At 44.6% G+C, this 17574-nt stretch overlaps 1 protein-coding gene across 4 annotated transcripts in view; it reads right to left on the reverse strand.

Annotated features, from left to right (window-relative positions):
• The window catches only part of mbd5 (methyl-CpG binding domain protein 5), a 68439-nt gene that overhangs the window by 19401 nt on the left and 31464 nt on the right, over positions 1-17574 (reverse strand). For 3 of the 4 annotated variants that reach the window (XM_018735565.2, XM_018735566.2, XM_018735569.2), the window contains 4 exons: positions 13167-13801; positions 11393-11495; positions 10488-10668; positions 8104-10281 (listed from right to left, as the gene is read on the reverse strand). In XM_018735565.2, the coding sequence (XP_018591081.1) occupies positions 8104-10281; positions 10488-10668; positions 11393-11495; positions 13167-13279 (2575 nt within the window). In that variant the 5' untranslated portion in view covers positions 13280-13801. The remainder of the gene's footprint in view (positions 1-8103; positions 10282-10487; positions 10669-11392; positions 11496-13166; positions 13802-17574) is intronic. The other variant, XM_018735568.2, reaches the window with a different exon arrangement.

Genomic DNA, 17574 nt, shown 5'->3' on the forward strand with positions numbered 1-17574 from the left:
AGAGGGATCCATTGCCACTGAGCACGTTGTGTTTATTGTGAACAACTTTCTAAAACTGCGCACAACTGCTAAAAAGCAGACTGAAAAATATACCCTAAAACCATCTGCTAAACTTTCCCTGCTAAGTGCTCTGCTGTCTCCACAATCATTCAATTAAATAACATGCTAAATATGGCCAGCGGACACTCCTGTGGAATTTCATACACTTTTCATAGTACCCCACTCTTAAAGCAACACTCATATTCTTAACACACTAACAGACAGAGATACCTAGATGCCGACATGTCAACTATACTACATTTCTGCACTTTTGCTTCACTTGCTTGATGCACAACTTTTAAATTTGTTTGGATACACTTCAGATAATTGTTATACAGATTTTTCTTGTGCTGTAAATAGAAAATTGGGTATTAAAAGCCAAGAGCCATTTCGGATACAGAGAGTTTGTAAATCTAGGGGTGCCTATATCTGAATAGTGGTGGAAGTCCCTGAGAAACTGCCTGGTGTTTGAAAACGGTGAACTAGTCCAGCACCTGGACACCACTGGAAGGACATTGGGCTGCACCACTGCTGTTGCCTGTCAACCACACACTTTCAAGCCTTCCAAATTGTGCCTGGGCCTCGAAACATCATGTAGGAGACAGGACAGCAACACGCCATCTCTTAAATACTCGGAAGATGGCCAGGTACACACACAATCCATTTACACTGCAGTACATCTCGTTTTGTAACAGGTAAGCAGTTACTCCAAGTGTCTTATCAGAGCCCATGCTTTCTCCCCAGGTAGCAACAAGCCCTAAAAACGTTTATGCTGTTCTGACTCCAACCAGAGTTTGTTGTTAACATAAGAAAACTATGGTATTAGATTAAGAACCATAAAAGGGATTTGTCATGCCCAAATACTGCTGGGGATGAAGAGGTTGCAGTAATGGTGGCACCATGGGTAGCACTGGTGTCTCGCTGCTCCTGGATGGTGCGAGAGGATGTGGTTTTTGATACCCGCTGAGCCTGTGTGTAGTTTGCGTGTTCTCCCTGTGTTTGAGTGGGTTTCCTCCAGCTTCTAAAATTTCCTACAACAGCCCAAACACAAGTATTTTACATGGATTTATGTATCTAAATTGCCCCGCGTCACTGTATGTGTGATGCATGGATCTGCTGTATAGCTGGGTGAATGACTGTAGGGAGTTTAGTGGAGTGTATCTAATACTGCAAGTCATCTTGGATAAAGGTGTGAGCTACAAAACTAGTAAATCTTTAAATGTCATTTTGGAGAAAAGTGTTTGCTAAATGGGGGGTGCGGTGGCGCAGTGGGTTGAACCACAGTCCTGCTCTCCGGTGGGTCTGGGGTTCGCGTCCCGCTTGGGGTGCCTTGCGACGGACTGGCGTCCCGTCCTGGGTGTGTCCCCTCCCCCTCCGGCCTTACGCCCTGTGTTACTGGGTAGGCTCCGGTTCCCCGTGACCCTGTATGGGACGAGCGGTTCTGAAAGTGTGTGTGTGTGTGTGTGTGTGTGTGTGTGTGTGTGTGTGTGTGTGTGTGTGTGTGTGTTTGCTAAATGAATAAATATAAATGTAACAGTGCTGCTGACAAAAAGTAGGCCCAAACATCAAACACAGCCGGTGTCAACCTGCATTGTGCCAGTGGCAGTACGAGGGGGGAATAATGGACATCACTGCTGCCTCGGGTGCTACTGCCAGCCTTCTTACAGTCACACATATCATATTAAAGGTTACTGAAGTCACAGAAGGGAAGTTACATAATCATGCTGACAATAGCAAATGGTAAATGTGAAGGATTCAGTCTTGACTGAAAATCACACAGCACTGCGTGAGCAAATGGACGCCTGGTTTTGCAACAGATTTTCACTTGATGCACTGGAGAGCGACGGCGGAAGACATCCGTACTCGAGAGCGAAGCACGCACCCTCCCGCAGACATGCTCAATCGCAGTCGCACTGTAAAACCAAAAATAGAAGTGCGGTCTCTTCGGTATTAGACGTCAGGCAGACATTACATTTCTCCCTTTCCCTGCTGCGTGCAGCAGATCCCCCCCCCCCCCTTTATAAAATGAATCGAGAATACATGCAGGATAAATCAAAGATAACCAATCGTGTCACAGCTCTGTGGCGATTCTTTTGCCTCGTAAGACATTTCTCCTCTCCGCCTGAGATCTCGCAGGGTCTTTTATTGAGCAAATCTGCAACAGCAAAGAAAATGCTTCCAGAGAAGAAGCATCCCAGCTACATGAATATTTTTAAATCTGAAATGTATGCTGCTGATGCTTCTGTTTGCCTGCCAGAGGCTGGTGCTGTGTCAACGATGACAGAAAGAGGGGAAAATACGGGGACAAACTGAACTGAAGGTACTCTTGAGCACACTGTAATCGGAGAATTCACATCTCCCGCTTTGCAAAACCATTACTGCTATTATAAAAAAAAGGAAAGAGAGTTCCGTGCCTGTCGTGCAAAAACTGTCTAAATAATAATGTGTGGCATTGTTTACACAGCAGTACACCGTAATAAGAGAGACAGCACACTGGACTGACTCGGCTCTTGAACAAGGAAACCAGTGGAAGGGTCACCAATGCTGTGAAATGCTACGGAAGCACTTGACCGAGATCCACTGTCTTCAACCCAGAGCTGAATGCTTCAAACCCAAGAGGCATAGTTAGCAGGAACAATCCAAACAGGGCTGTGCCATTTCAGTCACATTTTAAATTAATTCTATCATCACTATACACTCCTAGAATTTCTCTTTCAGATCACAAATGACATCTCTGTATGTGGAGGGCTGGGACAACGAGTGCTTCTTCAAAACTGTCGCCTCAAAGCAGGGTCCTCGTTTATACAATTATTGTCATAAATTAGTTAAATATTTAATAAGGCTATTAGGTATTCACAAACAAACATGTGGTGGTACAGTATTTAGGTTGTACTTAGTCTGTCTGCTGATCACGATGACCCAGTGAGATTGCTAGGATTCCAAAGCATTAATGGGTGGAGCCAACAAATTCAGTAAATTATTAATAAACTAAAATATGCAGTATTAGCCAAAAAGCAACGCTCTTGTTGCTCAAGTAATACATGACTAATCGTTCCATATGCTACTAGAACTCGTAAAACTGCTATGATCCAGGCTTCAACAATAAAGTAACACAAAAATATTGAAAGAGAACCTGCAAATAAAGCTGAGGAGCAATTCAGTGCCATATTTCTTATTGCATATGAACACAAATGCAAAAAGCACAACAAATAGCATTTATTATAGCACTTAAGGATATCACAATAATTCATTTGTGTAATATAATATAGAATGCAATCCAACTCATATTTGTATTGCACCCGTCCCAACAGGTTGCCTAAACGAGCTTAATAGCGATAGACTAATAAAACCATCCAGTGAAATACCTTTAAAAATTTAACAACAATGGAAAAAAAAAAAAAAACTCAAAACTTTCATTTCATTGAAAATTTTAGCTATGCATGTTACTGCTGGTAATTCCTTGTCCCAGAAACTACTTCTATTTCTAACTACTTCTAACTACTTCTATATCAGTATTTAAATAGTGTTAAATTCAACCTTCTGGATCAATGTGCATAATATTTGCGATGGAGGATCGTCACTGCAGTTCGTGTAAGTTTGTTTGCTACCGCTATATCCCAGCACTCATTTCCATTGTGTAATTCTGCACATGGATCGAAGTAATCAGTTGTTTTGCATTGAGCAGTTGTTGGTTATTTATCTGCAGTTCTGTCAGTATGCTCCGAAATCTATTTGTGTCACGTACTGTAGACTGTCACTCAAGCATTTAGATTAATTGTACCACCCCTTTGTTTTTGTTCTAATCACAGAATTGTTTCGGTTTTGACTCTCAGGTTATGTAAATTAGCTTCAAACTACCACAGGTGACTTGCAGTGCCAGCCTTGTCGTGCAATGACAAGTGAGTCTACCTGCAGGAGTCAACTAATGGAGGCCACTGCTACTACATGAGTTCAGCTGACATCGTGTTCTGAGAGGGATCATGAGCTGAATATTTCTGACATTAAAGTTATCTGTGGCAACTGAACTATGTGAAATCACCGTTAACAGAGACCCAGACGCTCCCACTGCTTCAAAAACCTGCTATACCATTGTCTGTCAAGCTCTCCATCCTGTTTCAACCACTCCAAGGGACTCTGGAACTGCCAGTCTGCTGTGAGGATGACTGACTTCATACCAGCCTATGCCTCCCACCTCTCACTGGACCTCCTGGCCCTAACTGAAACCTGGATTACCCTTGATAACAGAGCCACACCTGCAGTCCTCTCCACAAACTACTTATTCTCCTGTATCCCCCGTCCCTCGGGCTGAGGTGGAGGCACAGGCCTGATCATCTCTTTCCAGTGGGAATATTTTGTTCTCCCTCTCCACCTGCCTGACCTGTCCTCTTTTGAATTTCATGTTGTCTCTATCACTGCCCTGATCAAACTCGTTGTAGTCATTCTCTGTCACCCTCCTCGTCCTCCTAACTGCTTCCTAGATGACCTCGTTATCTTGTTGAGCTCTCTCCCAGGGGGCAACACTCCGTTGATTCTCCTACGGGACTTCAACTTGTATGTCGAGGACATTCATGAAACAGACCTTCTGTCGCTCCTGCAGTCCTTCGACCTCTGTTCCATTCCTGTACTAAGTCCAGACCAGCAATTGACTCAATCTTGTTTTCTCTTGAAACTGGGGCTGTCCTGCCTTCTCTGTTACACCGCTGTGTCTGATCATTTTCATCTCCTTCCAGCCCTGCATCACCACTACTAACCCCTCTCCTGCTTCTGCATCCTCTGTTACTTTCCGGCACAACCAGAAATCTCCTGCCCTCTTCCCTTTACTCTGCTGCACTATCCTCTCTTATTTTTCCTACACAATTCCCTGAGCCATCCACAGACAATGCTACCAATGTCTTCCTCTCAGTCCTGTCTTCCTTTTTAGACTCTCTCTGTCCTCTAATTTCCAGACCAGAACACCCTAGTTCCACCCCACGGCTATTAGATGTTTTATGTGCCAACAGGACCAAACTCTGGGCTGGAGAACGAGGATGGTGGAAATCAAAGACTCTCATGGACCAGGAAGTTTATAAGGAAATCCTTGTGACCATCTACTCAGCTGGTTATTGAGCCAAAGCCACCTTCTTAAACAACAAACTACAATCTGCAATTAATAATCCACACAGACTCTTGTCTGCCTTCTGATCCCTGCTCTCCTCCTCCCTCCTCTCTCAACCTTAACAAGTTCTCGACATCCACCTGCCCTGATCATGCTGGGTCTCCCTGCAAAGTCACGTTGTCCGCATTTAATCCGCTGTAAGAAACTGAAATCTCCAAGCTCGGACTGTCACAAAGAGCCACCACCTGCTACCTCGATCTAGTCCCTTCACTTGTCCTACAGGACATTTCCCCACAACCTACTTCTTTCATCTCCAAGATCATCGAGTTCTTACTCTCCTCTGGTTGCTTCCCATCCACCTTCAAAACTGCCCTCACTTGACCACTGTTAAAGAAACCTTCTCTGGATCCAGACTCAGTCCAGAACTACAGGCCAGTCCCTCTCCTTCCTTTTCTGTCAAAAACTCTGGAACGGGCAACCTTTGATCAGCTGTCTGCATTCCTCACCCAGAAATATCTCCTCGAGAGGTATCAGTCTGAATTCAAAGTTCGACATCCCACCAAGACACCTGTCAGATGTTCTCCAGTCAACTAATCGGCCTTCCTCTCCTCAATCCTCACCCTCCTCGACCAGTCTGCAGCATTTGACACTGTCAACCACCAAATTTTACTCTTCTTTCTTGGACTGCTTGACCTTAAAAGAGCTGCTCTGAAACGGTCTGAGTCCAACCTATCAGATCCTAACAGGCTGTCTGGCAGGGCTCTCAATCATCCCCTCAGCCTCTGTCAACTGGCGTTCCACAGGGTTTGGTACTGGGCCCCCTCCTCTTTTCCATCTACACCTCTTCCCTCAGGAATGTCATTGCCTCCTACGGATTCTCCGACCACTGCTATGCTGGCGATACCCAGCTCTTCGTCTACTTTGCCTCTGGGGTTACAGACATTTCCTTGAGCATTGCCACCTGCCTCTACAACATCTGTGCCTGGATGTGTGATCACCACCAACAACTCAACCTCTCCAAAACAGAGATTTATCACCTCCCAGCTGGTCTGTCCTCCTGTCGAGAACTCTTTTATTAAACTGGACAACTCGCTCAATTTACCTACCTCATCAGATACAAGCCTGGGAGTAATGGCTGACTCAAGTCTGTCTTTCTCTCAGCATATTAAAAAGCCACAACCTAGACCACAATCCTGTATAACATCTGTAGGATCCACCCTTATCTCACAAACAAACGCTATGCAACTCCTGGTCCAGGCTATGGTAAGATCCTGTCTGGAATACTGCAGCACTCTGCTGTCTGGCCTTCTGGTCCCTGCCATTCTGTCTCTCCAGCTGATAGAGAATTCTGATGCACAAGTCATGTTTAATCTGCTGATGTGTTCCCATATATCACCACTCATTGTCTCTTTGTTTCCTACAGCTGCCCAGATTAAATTCAAGACTCTGGTTACAGCCTACAAAACCATCACCAGATCTGCTCCCTAATAACTACAAGATTTCATCACTCACTACAACCCAACCAGATTGGTATGCTCTTCCACCTCTGGTGGTCCAGTGCAAAAGAGGTCCAAAATCAAAAGCATGAAGTGTTACAGTTCTGGCTCCAATGTAGTGGAATGATCTCCCCCTCTCACTCAGGACTGCTGAATCTCTTGCTACATTTAAGAAAGGTTTTAAAAATCACCTCTTTCGGACTCACTTCTCTGCTGATCCCGTAAGTGCATGATACGCATTTGTTTATGTTGGATAATGTTTACTAATATGTTTAATAAAGGAAAAGCTACTCGGGCAATGTATACTGGTTCATATGGTGGAATGTGACAAATCGACTGTACTGAAGAATCACGTGTCTGCACCCAAATCTCTCCTCCTGTTGATATAATGCACTCTTTGTATTGTTCTCTGAGATGTATGTTGCTTTGGAGAAAAGCAGCTGTTACATGAATAAATGCAAATACAATTATAAATGTATTCTCTCATGCATAAGTTACATTTTCACAGAACAGATAATACTGTTAAACGTGTATATTTAATGGCACGTTCGTGTGTTAAAGCTATAGTATTTGTTTTACTTTATATATGTATTTAATTTTTAAATGACACAAATATCTGTGTTAATCTCCATCTATAATAATCATATCTTTCATATTCTTTTTGGGAGGGGCGCGGTGGTGCAGCGGGTTTGACCGGGTCCTGCTCTCCGGTGGGTCTGGGGTTCAAGTCCCGCTTGGGGTGCCTTGCGACGGATTGGCGTCCTGTCTTGTGCGTGTCCCCTCCAGCCTTGCGCCCTGTGTTGCCGCGTTGGGCTCCAGTTTGCTGCGACCCCGCTTGGGACAAGCAGTTTCAGACAGTGTGTGTGTATATTCTTTTTGGAAGAATGAAAATCTGTAACTGTGGACTCTGACTCTTGGTGCTTACAAACACGTTAGCTGAAAATTATCCATGACTAAGACACACTAAAACCAGTGCATGAAAATCAGTTGGCCCTTCACTGGGCCAATAAATCCCAGTGTGTGGCACTTATAAAACCAGAATAGCGAGCGTATCAAAAAAGGGTGCCTTCTACAATACCCTGTGACAGCTTGCATGAGAAATTAATAAAAATTGGTACAAGAGCCATATTGTAAAAGCCAAACTCATTTTACTACGTGTAACTCGGTATTAAACTCTTGATGTTGGTAAGATTTTATTTGACACTACTACATTTCTAATGGCAGCTTCTTTGGTGATTGAAGGGAGAAGCAGAGAACAGCAGACCAAGTGGAGTGATACTGGAGTTTAAGAAACCACATCACGAGACGCAACAGATGAAAGTGGAAAAAGTGAAAAAGATTGGAAGAGGAGAGGGACTGCAATTCGACTGAGGAGGAATTTGGTTTCCAAGTGGAAGCAGAGAGAAGAATGAAAAATTACTTGACAAAAGGAGCAACAGTGGAAACAGAAGGGGGAAAAGAAAGGCTGACTACCTTGCTCCATTTGCACACAGTTGCCTCCATTGCTGCTGAGTGCCATGGATGGCACGGTGGTCCGAATGCGGGTGTGACTGTAGCCTTGTGGCTGATGGTGATGAGGGTGAGGGTTCCCAAGAGGTCTGCAGCCTGTGGAGGGAGCTGAGGACAACACCTGGTTGGCCAGCCCAGTAAATGGCCCATGTGGACCGTGGGCCCTGTCCTGGACCACAGCAGCATCCATGCAGTGGCGGTGAAGGCCATCTCCACTGTGCAGCCTCTGTGATGCTGTTAGGTGCTGCTGAGGGGGCCCAGAAGGCACAGCCCCGTCCACATAGTGCATCTGGCTTGGGCCGCAGGGGCCTCCAGGGCCAGGGCCCATGCAACCGGGCCCATTGCCCGCTGCCGCGTGGGAACTCTGACAGCTCATGGACTGGAGCAGCTGTGCCATAGAGGTGGAAGGGGGGAGGGCACCTGGCCGTGTGGGTCTCCTCAACTGTTCTGGGGAGCCAGGGGGTCTAGCTCCTCCAATCTGGGACTTGAGCATGCCGAGTACAATGTCACTGTGGCCACCAGCGGGCAACTTGCGCTTGCGTAGAGGGTCCCTCTGTTGAGCCATGAGCTTGTCCCGCAACGCGGCCCGCCCGCTCTGACCCTCACCCGAGCTCAGCAGTGCATTGGGCCCAGGGGGAAACATGGAGTTTAAAGTGCTGTGACCATCAGGGCCCCCGCCACTACTGAGGGCAGAGCTAGTGCCATTAGCACCACTACTGCCATCCCCAATGCCACTACCTACGCTGCTGCCATTGCCTGTGAGTTTATTTTGATTGGCTAGCTGTGCTTTGGCTGCTAATGAAAGGAGGCTGCTTGCAGGATAAGAGGCAGCATTATGCTGATTCAGGATCTGGTTGAGGGGCATTCCTAGCAGGCCTGCATGGCCCTTCTGGGGCACGTTGGCAGCCGAAGCTGGTGGGAACATGGAGCTGGGCTGAGTGCTGAGGACGTTGTTGATCCCCAGAAGTTGACTGGGCAAATCTTTGTAAGGGTGGAGAGCTTCAGACTTCGTGGAAGGGCTGGAAGGCATGGAAGGGCGTGGTGAGCCCACAGAGGACCTGGGGGACCTGGGAGGGGGCTTCATGCTGCTGCAGGGCACCTGGGGACCAGCGGGCACGATGAAGCTCCCGTGATCTGAGGAGGTGGAGGACGAGCGGGACCTTTGCGGCGAGGCTTCCATCCTTCCTATGGCAGAAGTGCTTAGGTGTGCTGGCGAGGTGACTGGAGACGGTGATATGGATGTGGTGGCCACTGCATGCTGGAGCCTCTGCGGATGCCCTCCATGGCCAACGGGCCCAGGCTTGACTGTTGGCAAGGGGAGGTTGCTTGGTAGAGGGACGATGGCAGGAGGGATGTTTACATTCATCACTGGTACCTGAGAGTGGACACTGGGTTGGAAACTGGATGGGTTCATAACTATAGGACTCTGGCTCACTGGCTTGTTGGGGATGGGGTCCAGGATGCCCAGGGGGTCCTTCTCTGAAGTCACCGGCTTTTTTTGGAGGACACAAGGTGGGGGCAGAGGTGGCAGGTGCTGGGGATGGGGCCCAGGCTGGGGCTTGTGGTGAAAGGCAGTGCGAGGCATATCCATGTTTGGTGGGAAGCTGCACGCAGGCTTCTTCATCACGGGGCTTTTGGCGGACACGGTGGGAGAGAGGGGTACATTAGTCCTCCCGGCCATGGCGCAGGACAGCTGGGGGACAGGGGAGCTGTGGCGCAGGGCGGTTGGTGGGGATAGCGCTGTTCTGCCATGGCTGTGGAGGGGACTGGGGCTGCCGACCCCATGGAAATTGCTGCGTGCTAAAGCATCAGGGCTACCTAGGGGGTCCGCCCTAGGGGACAGTGGGCCGTCTCCGTAGACCAGTGAGCCTGAGGAGGCAGGGCTCAACAGACCACCATGCCCTGCACGGTATGGGGACCTCTGACCATGCTCCCCACTGCCCAGCCACTGCTTCTGGTGGCCTGGGTAGAGCTCGTGCTGCTGGGCCACGCTGAGGTCCTGTTGGTACTGTCGCTGGCCTGCGATTAAGGCCTTGAAGGGATTTTTGCAGTCGGCAAGTACGGAATTGGGCTGGCCCTCCTGTAATTTATTCCTTATTGCTTGTGGAGTCACAGAACATGTTGCGACCACTGACGTTGAACCTGCATGAACAGATAGCGTTAACAATCTTAAAATGCAGAGCAGCCCTACTTTCATACTGATAATGACAACTGTGCTGTGGTTTCATACAATCCCAGTTATAGCTACAACTACAGTTGCTCAGTCGCTAGCAGTCAAAGTCCACAGTGTGGTTCAGCAAGTCTCAAAGTCAGCATTAAGTACTTGTACAGCACAGTACAGTACAGACCTGTGCCACCACCTGAACAGCTGAGAGCTACAGAAGGATGTGGGGATCCCATACTCCTGTGCAGAGCAGCCACAGCGATGATCTTCCTTTTGTGGATGCAGAGCTTGGTGACGTCCTCGTCGGCCTTTGCATCTTCCGCAGTCCTTTGCTTGACGGTGGCCCCGGGGTCAAAGTTGAACACCTGAGGAGACATGGCCCATCTCTCAGCCCATTTGCAGCTCGCAACATTTGTACATTTGCATTTCCGTGCATATTCTCTTTGACCTTGCATATTTAGGCCAGAAGCCACTTACTTCCACAGCTGCAGGGTAATCAGAGGAAAAAAGAAAATAAGCCGTCATGGAGAATGTTACAGAGAACATGGCTGCGGAGAACAGACGGGAGGTCAATGTGTGTAACTCTATAAAAGACTGAAACTGGGGAAAGCTTAATTCTTTGGGAATACACCTGGAAAAAGGGAAAGGTTTGTATAACAGTGTAATACTTCAATCGTAGTAATTATCGCAATAATAACAACAAACCCAAATACAAACATGTTCTCATAAAATGCACTGTAGTTGCATTTCTACAATTTTTATTTGAGTGGTAGGCAGTGGTAACCCCCCCTTTAGCTGACTTAACTTTTAGAAACATTTGTGAGGATTGCCTAATAAGAATAATCTGGAGTATTGTTTTCTGCTGTGAATTCTTGGCATGCATCAACATTTTTGTGAAAGTAAGCCAGTTAACAGGCTTATCTGGCTTGGTGAAAGCTTACTGTTAAAAACCTACAATAAGGGGTAATTCAAGGGTGGTCTATGTATAAGCAGATGCAATGCTTAAGAAAAGGTCATTTGCATATGCAGAAAATGAAAACACTGTACGTGCACATGAATGTATGTACACACGCATATACACACACTGACCTTGGGCAGGACGAGAGGACACTCCAGGCCACACTTGCAGGTGCCATCAGTCAGTAGGTAGGTCTTCACCTGCTCCAGGCAGGAGAGCACAGACCCACTGGGACTGCAGAAGGCAGAGGGCGGCATCACTCAAGACATGGCTTTACACGGGTATAAAATCATCTTCCTAATAACTGCATCTTTAACAGCCTGGCTTCTGAGCAACAGCACATACATTATTAAGCATAATGGGGGTGGATGCATCTTGAATATTTTTCTCTTTGTGACAACATGACAGAGAAACCCCAGCGTAAGGACAGATAGGCAATGAAAACAGGATGTACTGAATTTTTACAGAAATGCAATTCTCCCTCAACGTCATGGTCAGTCTTCATAGAGCAGGCCTAGATGTGTTTTGTATCTCAAAATCACACAAGCGTGCAGAGTCATGTTCAGACAACCAGAAAGCGAGACACCTCACATAGAGCTTTACAGTGTTGGACTCTCCTGTAAATGTCACTGGGGCCTTCTCCAGCAGACTCACCCTCATTACTATGTTCACTGGAAGTGCTTACTAAGCCATTCTTCCCCCTTTACAACAAAGGCAATACTCTTCATCAACTTGTCAGGTCACAGACACATTTATAAATGCCCTGTCCAAAACAAAGAAATAAACTCAAGATGCACAGATATTCTAAAAGTCTGCAGGTATTTTAAGAAAACCAATACGTGATTCTGCCACACATGTTGACATTAGATACAGTCCAAATGAAGTGAAAGAACAAGAGTAGCACTGCCATAAATGTACGGTTAATGTCAGCATGTGGAATGCAAGATCAATATGGCAGAGCGGGACGCTGCTCTCCAAGTGGTTCGGCTGCAGAATGTGTTTGAACACACAGCCAAGTGAACGCTTGTATAGGTAATGTACGCCGTGTAGTTGTTGAGGTAACTGACATGCAGTGAAAGGCTCAGCTCCTCTAAGGTCCAGCTACTTCCTCAATCCCCTTTCGACTTTGCACTCTTATTTTAAGGAACATTTTCACTGATGCCTTCCAAGTCCATAATATATCAAATAAAAGCAAAAAAATCAAACAGTCCATTTATTTTTTTCCATTACTATTTCCATAGGAAGAAAAGAAAATAATACAATTACCTGCAACTGAAGGTGACACTGCAAATCTATATATGCTTTGTTACAAAGAATTATACTCAGCAAACTACTGAACAAGGCTCACACTTCAAACATTAAAAAGAAAACTGCCTTTGGTAAAATAGAAAAAGTACAACAATGTGTCCTCAACCTGGACACATATTACATTTTTTGCACTCTGAAGAGAAATATTTTTGGAACTTTTATGGGAATGTAGTTTTCACCCAGATATTTCAATGCTACTTTTGTTATTTTCAGTTCGGTAGCACACTGCCGAATGCACACATCCAAAGAATTTCTGCAAGATCCTGATCTCCCCTGCAAGCTACGGCGCAATGCCATTAAAGAGAGCTACTGCTAGTGGCGGAGTGACCTTTCTGACCAAAAACGCTAACTTATGTATTTTACATTTTCACTTAAAGGGCAAACTGTTATAAGCACAGTGTGACTCTATTTACTGCTAGACACAATAAGTATCTGAGTTGAATAAACACCTGTTTCTTTGAATGGACACAACATGAAAGCCATGCAGTGATGTTCAAATGCTTACCTTTCATTTTAAAGAGGACTGAAGGCATCTTTCTTATTCTAACAAAAAAACTTAACCAAAGAAGAAAACCCATTACCAAAATGAGTCCTTACCTTATATAGACCACTCTGCTGGAATCTGCTTCGCGCCGCCAACCAATCGGCACCTGGGCGATGAGGGTGTGGCCCTCCCTGTCCCCGCCCTCATGCTCTTTTCCTCCATTCATGATTCAGGTCCTGGGCACTGTCGTCCAGTTCACGACACCTTCGCAAGATATCACACGTCCATCAGTGTTGGCAGACCACATGTCATCCTGGTCTTCCAAACAGGGACCATGCGTGGCTGCGTTCACTCTCACAACTTTATGCTCGGGCACATGGCCGGGCCTCTGTGCTCTTTCATGGCGATCCTCCTACAGGGCGATGGTGCTTCCCATCGTTGTCTCTCTTAGCAGGAGCCTGTCTACTGGTTAGGGAAGGGGAGGGGGAAGAGGGTGGCAGGCAGGGCCTACATAGAGGAGATCAGATGCAGCTCATTTCTGGAGACACATGGCTCAAGAGTTAAGGTCCTGGAAAGAGAGAGGCCTGAGCCGCTTCTCCTACAGTGATCGCCGACTGGTGTTTGGAGCTCTCATCACTAAAGAAGGAAGGCCAAGCCAGTCCAAGTTCATCGTGGCCTTTCGCTTCCCAGCGCTAACTCCGCAAAAGTGGATGACAGCCTACAGCGTGGCCTTCTCATCATTTCCAACCTACAAATGAACAAAGACAAAGTTAGGGAATTCACCCGTTCTTCTGGACACTCGCAAACTTTCTGTATTTCCTTACACCCACAACAAGAAAATGTGCACACCATAATTTGACTTTTAAAATACAGGTTAATGAAAGGAACAATCTCTCGATATATTAATGATAAATTCACAAAGAACACTTTCACTTTGGACAAAGTTACACTACTTCCCACCAGAGCGCAACAAGAGCCAAGATCTAATCAGAGGACATCTACACTGGGTTAGGAGATGCTGTACAGTCTATAATGCTGAGGTAAAATTTACACCGAGGTTTAGTAGCAACATCAGGAAGAACAAAAACAGGCAGCCCTACTGCAGCCTGAACCATGTTATTTACGTCATCTTCAAACAACAACGTTTTCCAAGAAAATCCAAATACATTCCACCCACACAGAGAACTCTTCAAAAAGAGAAATCCAAGAGATGATGTATGCATATAGAGTAAAGTGAGGCAGAAGTGTCTGCAATTCAAGAGATCAAGCTTGAGCTTTTTTTGCTGTGGGCCATGGACAAGGATCATTCTATACTTGCTCCTTCTACAAGCAGAGCAGCACTTGGCTTTATTTCACAAAGGCACCTTTAAAACAGATTTCATTCAAGTAGGTATGAATGTTCAAGCTGCCTTTGGCTGGAAATACCCAGTCAGTCTCAGCAGTGATATTCATTCAAAATGATGGGAAGCATTGAATTAACATTATTTCTAAAGGGAAAAAAGAAAAAAAGGTTCCTGGATGGAAAAACAGGTCACCTAAAAAAAAAAAAAAAAAAAAAAAACAAAAAATAGAAGTATTTTTTATGCAGAACAATAACACCAAAATACAATTTTTTTTTTTTTTTTTTTTTTTTTTTTTTATTTTCGCAGCAATTATTATTATTTCTAGCTTGCCTTTCAATTTTATATTTTCATTCATTCATTCATTATGAAGAACCACTTGTCCGGTGCAGGATTGTGATGATCTGGCATCTATTCACAAACTCTGGTCATGAGACAGGGTACACCGGACAAAGGCATTTTCATTATTTGGTTCACAGATGTTTATTGCAAGTTCACAAGATCACCTCGTACATCTTTAAATATGCACAGCACACAGACACTGCTCAATCAGGGGTGCTGTGTAGCGTTACTAACAAATGTCTGAGCTTAAGGAATTATTTATGCTACTGTAAGGGCATTTGTGTTATTAAAGCTGTTCATATGGTTTAAATAACTGAGCTAATAGTTACATGTTTATAATTTATTTCTAAAGGTAAGTATCAGGAGCACCAGGTAGTGAAGTAGTTACTGCTTTTTGCCTTACACTCAAAGGACACAGGTTCAAATCCCACTAATGCTGTAGTACCCTTGAGCAAGGTACCTACCCCCTGAACTACTGCAGTACCCTGCTCTATAAATGGGCAAGTATTCTAAGCTGCTTTAGAGAAAAGCATCAGTAAAATAAATTAATAATACTATTAAATGTACTGTTTCATTTGTGTTTTTTTCTTATTTACCTTAACTGATGGTTGAAACTGGCTGACGTTGTCAATGCGATAAAGAAGAAGGAAGTATATAATCATATCCCACAAAACACACCCACTGAAGTCTTTCTAAAGTCAAACAAGACTTTGACTTTACAAGAAGTTTTATCTAGTACCTTTACTTTGACTAAGGAGGCATTTCTTTACATTTACGAGGACTGACTTTGGATTTTGTGCACCTTCTTACTGCTGAGCAGTACAAAATATTTACATTTGTTTAGCTGATGTGTTTCTCCAAAGTAATGTATTATTAGGCATTATTAGAAATTAGTATTTAGCTGACCCCTTTATTCAAAGTGACAATTAGATATGTTACAGTAAACAACTTAAGTCATTCACCCATCTATATAGCAGAGCCATGTAAAACACTCATGCACACACACACTACCAGCAAATTACATGGCAATTACATTTTTGAGTAATGAGAATAATTACATCTTTGAGTTATGAGAGTTTGTGTTATGAAGGGTTTTTCAGGAACACATTACCTTTGTAAGGTGGAGGAAGACTGTACTGTAGCTGATTTTATTATGGAAGATGTATTACTGTGTTAATAAACTGCTGGAAGGAATACCTGTCTTCATCCAGTTTCTATATTAAAAGAACCCAACTATAACCATTCGTACCCTACAGGTACATGAGTGTTCACCGTTCCCAGCGTTATACAATGTTAATACTCTAGATTTAACCAGAGAAAAGACAGATGAACACCAATGACAGGTTTGAGACACCATATATGTATGATCAAAAATTTCTGAGACAGGCTGTTGTACAGAATAGAATATCCATTGTGGAAACAAGCAAAAGTGCTGTTGTACAGAATAATAAGCCCACTGTGTGGAAGAAAGGGATATACACTGCCTGGCCAAAAAAAAGTCACACGTATTTTGCGGGACCACCTTTTGCTTTGATTATGGCATGCATTCACCGTAGCATTGTTTCGATAAGCTTATGCAATGTCACAACATTTATTTCCATCCAGAGTTGCATTCATTTATTGCCAAGATCTTGTATTGATGATGGGAGAGTCGGACAGCTGCAAAGTCTTCTCCAGCACATCCCAAAGATTCTCAATGAGGTTAAGGTTTGGACTCTGTGGTGGCCCATCCATGTGTGAAAATGTCGTCTCATACTCCCTGAACCACTCTTTCACAATTTGAGCCCGATAAATCCTGACATTGTCATCTTGGAATATGCCCGTGCCATCAGGGAAGGGGGGGGGAAAAAAAAAAAAAATCCATCGATGGAAAAACCTGGTCATCCAGTATATTCAAGTAGTTAGCTGACCTAATTTTTTGGGCACATAACGTTGCTGAACCTAACTGAAGCAACCCCAGATCACAACACTGCCCCCACAGGCTTGTATGGTAGGCACTAGGCATGATGGCTGCACTGCTTCATCCACTTCTCTTCTTACCCTGATGCACCCATCACTCTGGAACAGGGTAAACCTGGACTCATCAGACCATATTTCACCAAACGTTTAAGCGATCTCTGATCACAATCATTCAAGATTTTTTTTCCAACCACATTTCTTCCTCGAAGATGATGCTTCACTATCCTTCCAGGTTTTAATAATGCGTTAGACAGTTCTTAACCCAACTTTAGTAGTTTCAGCAATCTCCTTAGTTGTTTTCTTTACTTGATGCAGGTCAATAATTTGACCCTTCTGAAACAGAGTAACAGCTTTCCCACGACCACAGGATATGTCTTCCGACATGGTTGTTTAAGAAATGAGAAGCTACTCACTGCATCAGTTAGGGTTAAATAACTTGTTGCCAGCTGAAACATATTAATCACTTCAGTAATTATCCAATGGAAGGCTCTTACCTATTTGCTTAGTTAAATCCAGGTGGTGACTTTTTTTTGGCCAAGCAGTGTATTTTCCATCAGTGGTTTTCCATTGCATGGACACTTCTTTAAGAGCTAAGTGTATACTCTTTAATCTCCACAAGTGATGAATATAATTTAATTTCATCAGTGCAGAAACTCAACATCAGCTTACAACTTATTGCCATTAGAATCGATGCTTAAAAATTAAGATTTGCTTTTTAAACTCTGGAAAGCAGCAGACTTACTTGCTACTGCATGTAACTTACAAAAGGGACATATTTTATCCACTGTGTTTTACAATTTGTCACATAACTGCCATACTTTGTTGACTTTGGAGCAGCATTGGCACTTGACACCAAACCAGAGCAGTGCAGGTTGTCACA

Source organism: Scleropages formosus, chromosome 21 (assembly GCF_900964775.1).
Source record: "Scleropages formosus chromosome 21, fSclFor1.1, whole genome shotgun sequence".
NCBI lineage: Eukaryota > Metazoa > Chordata > Actinopteri > Osteoglossiformes > Osteoglossidae > Scleropages > Scleropages formosus.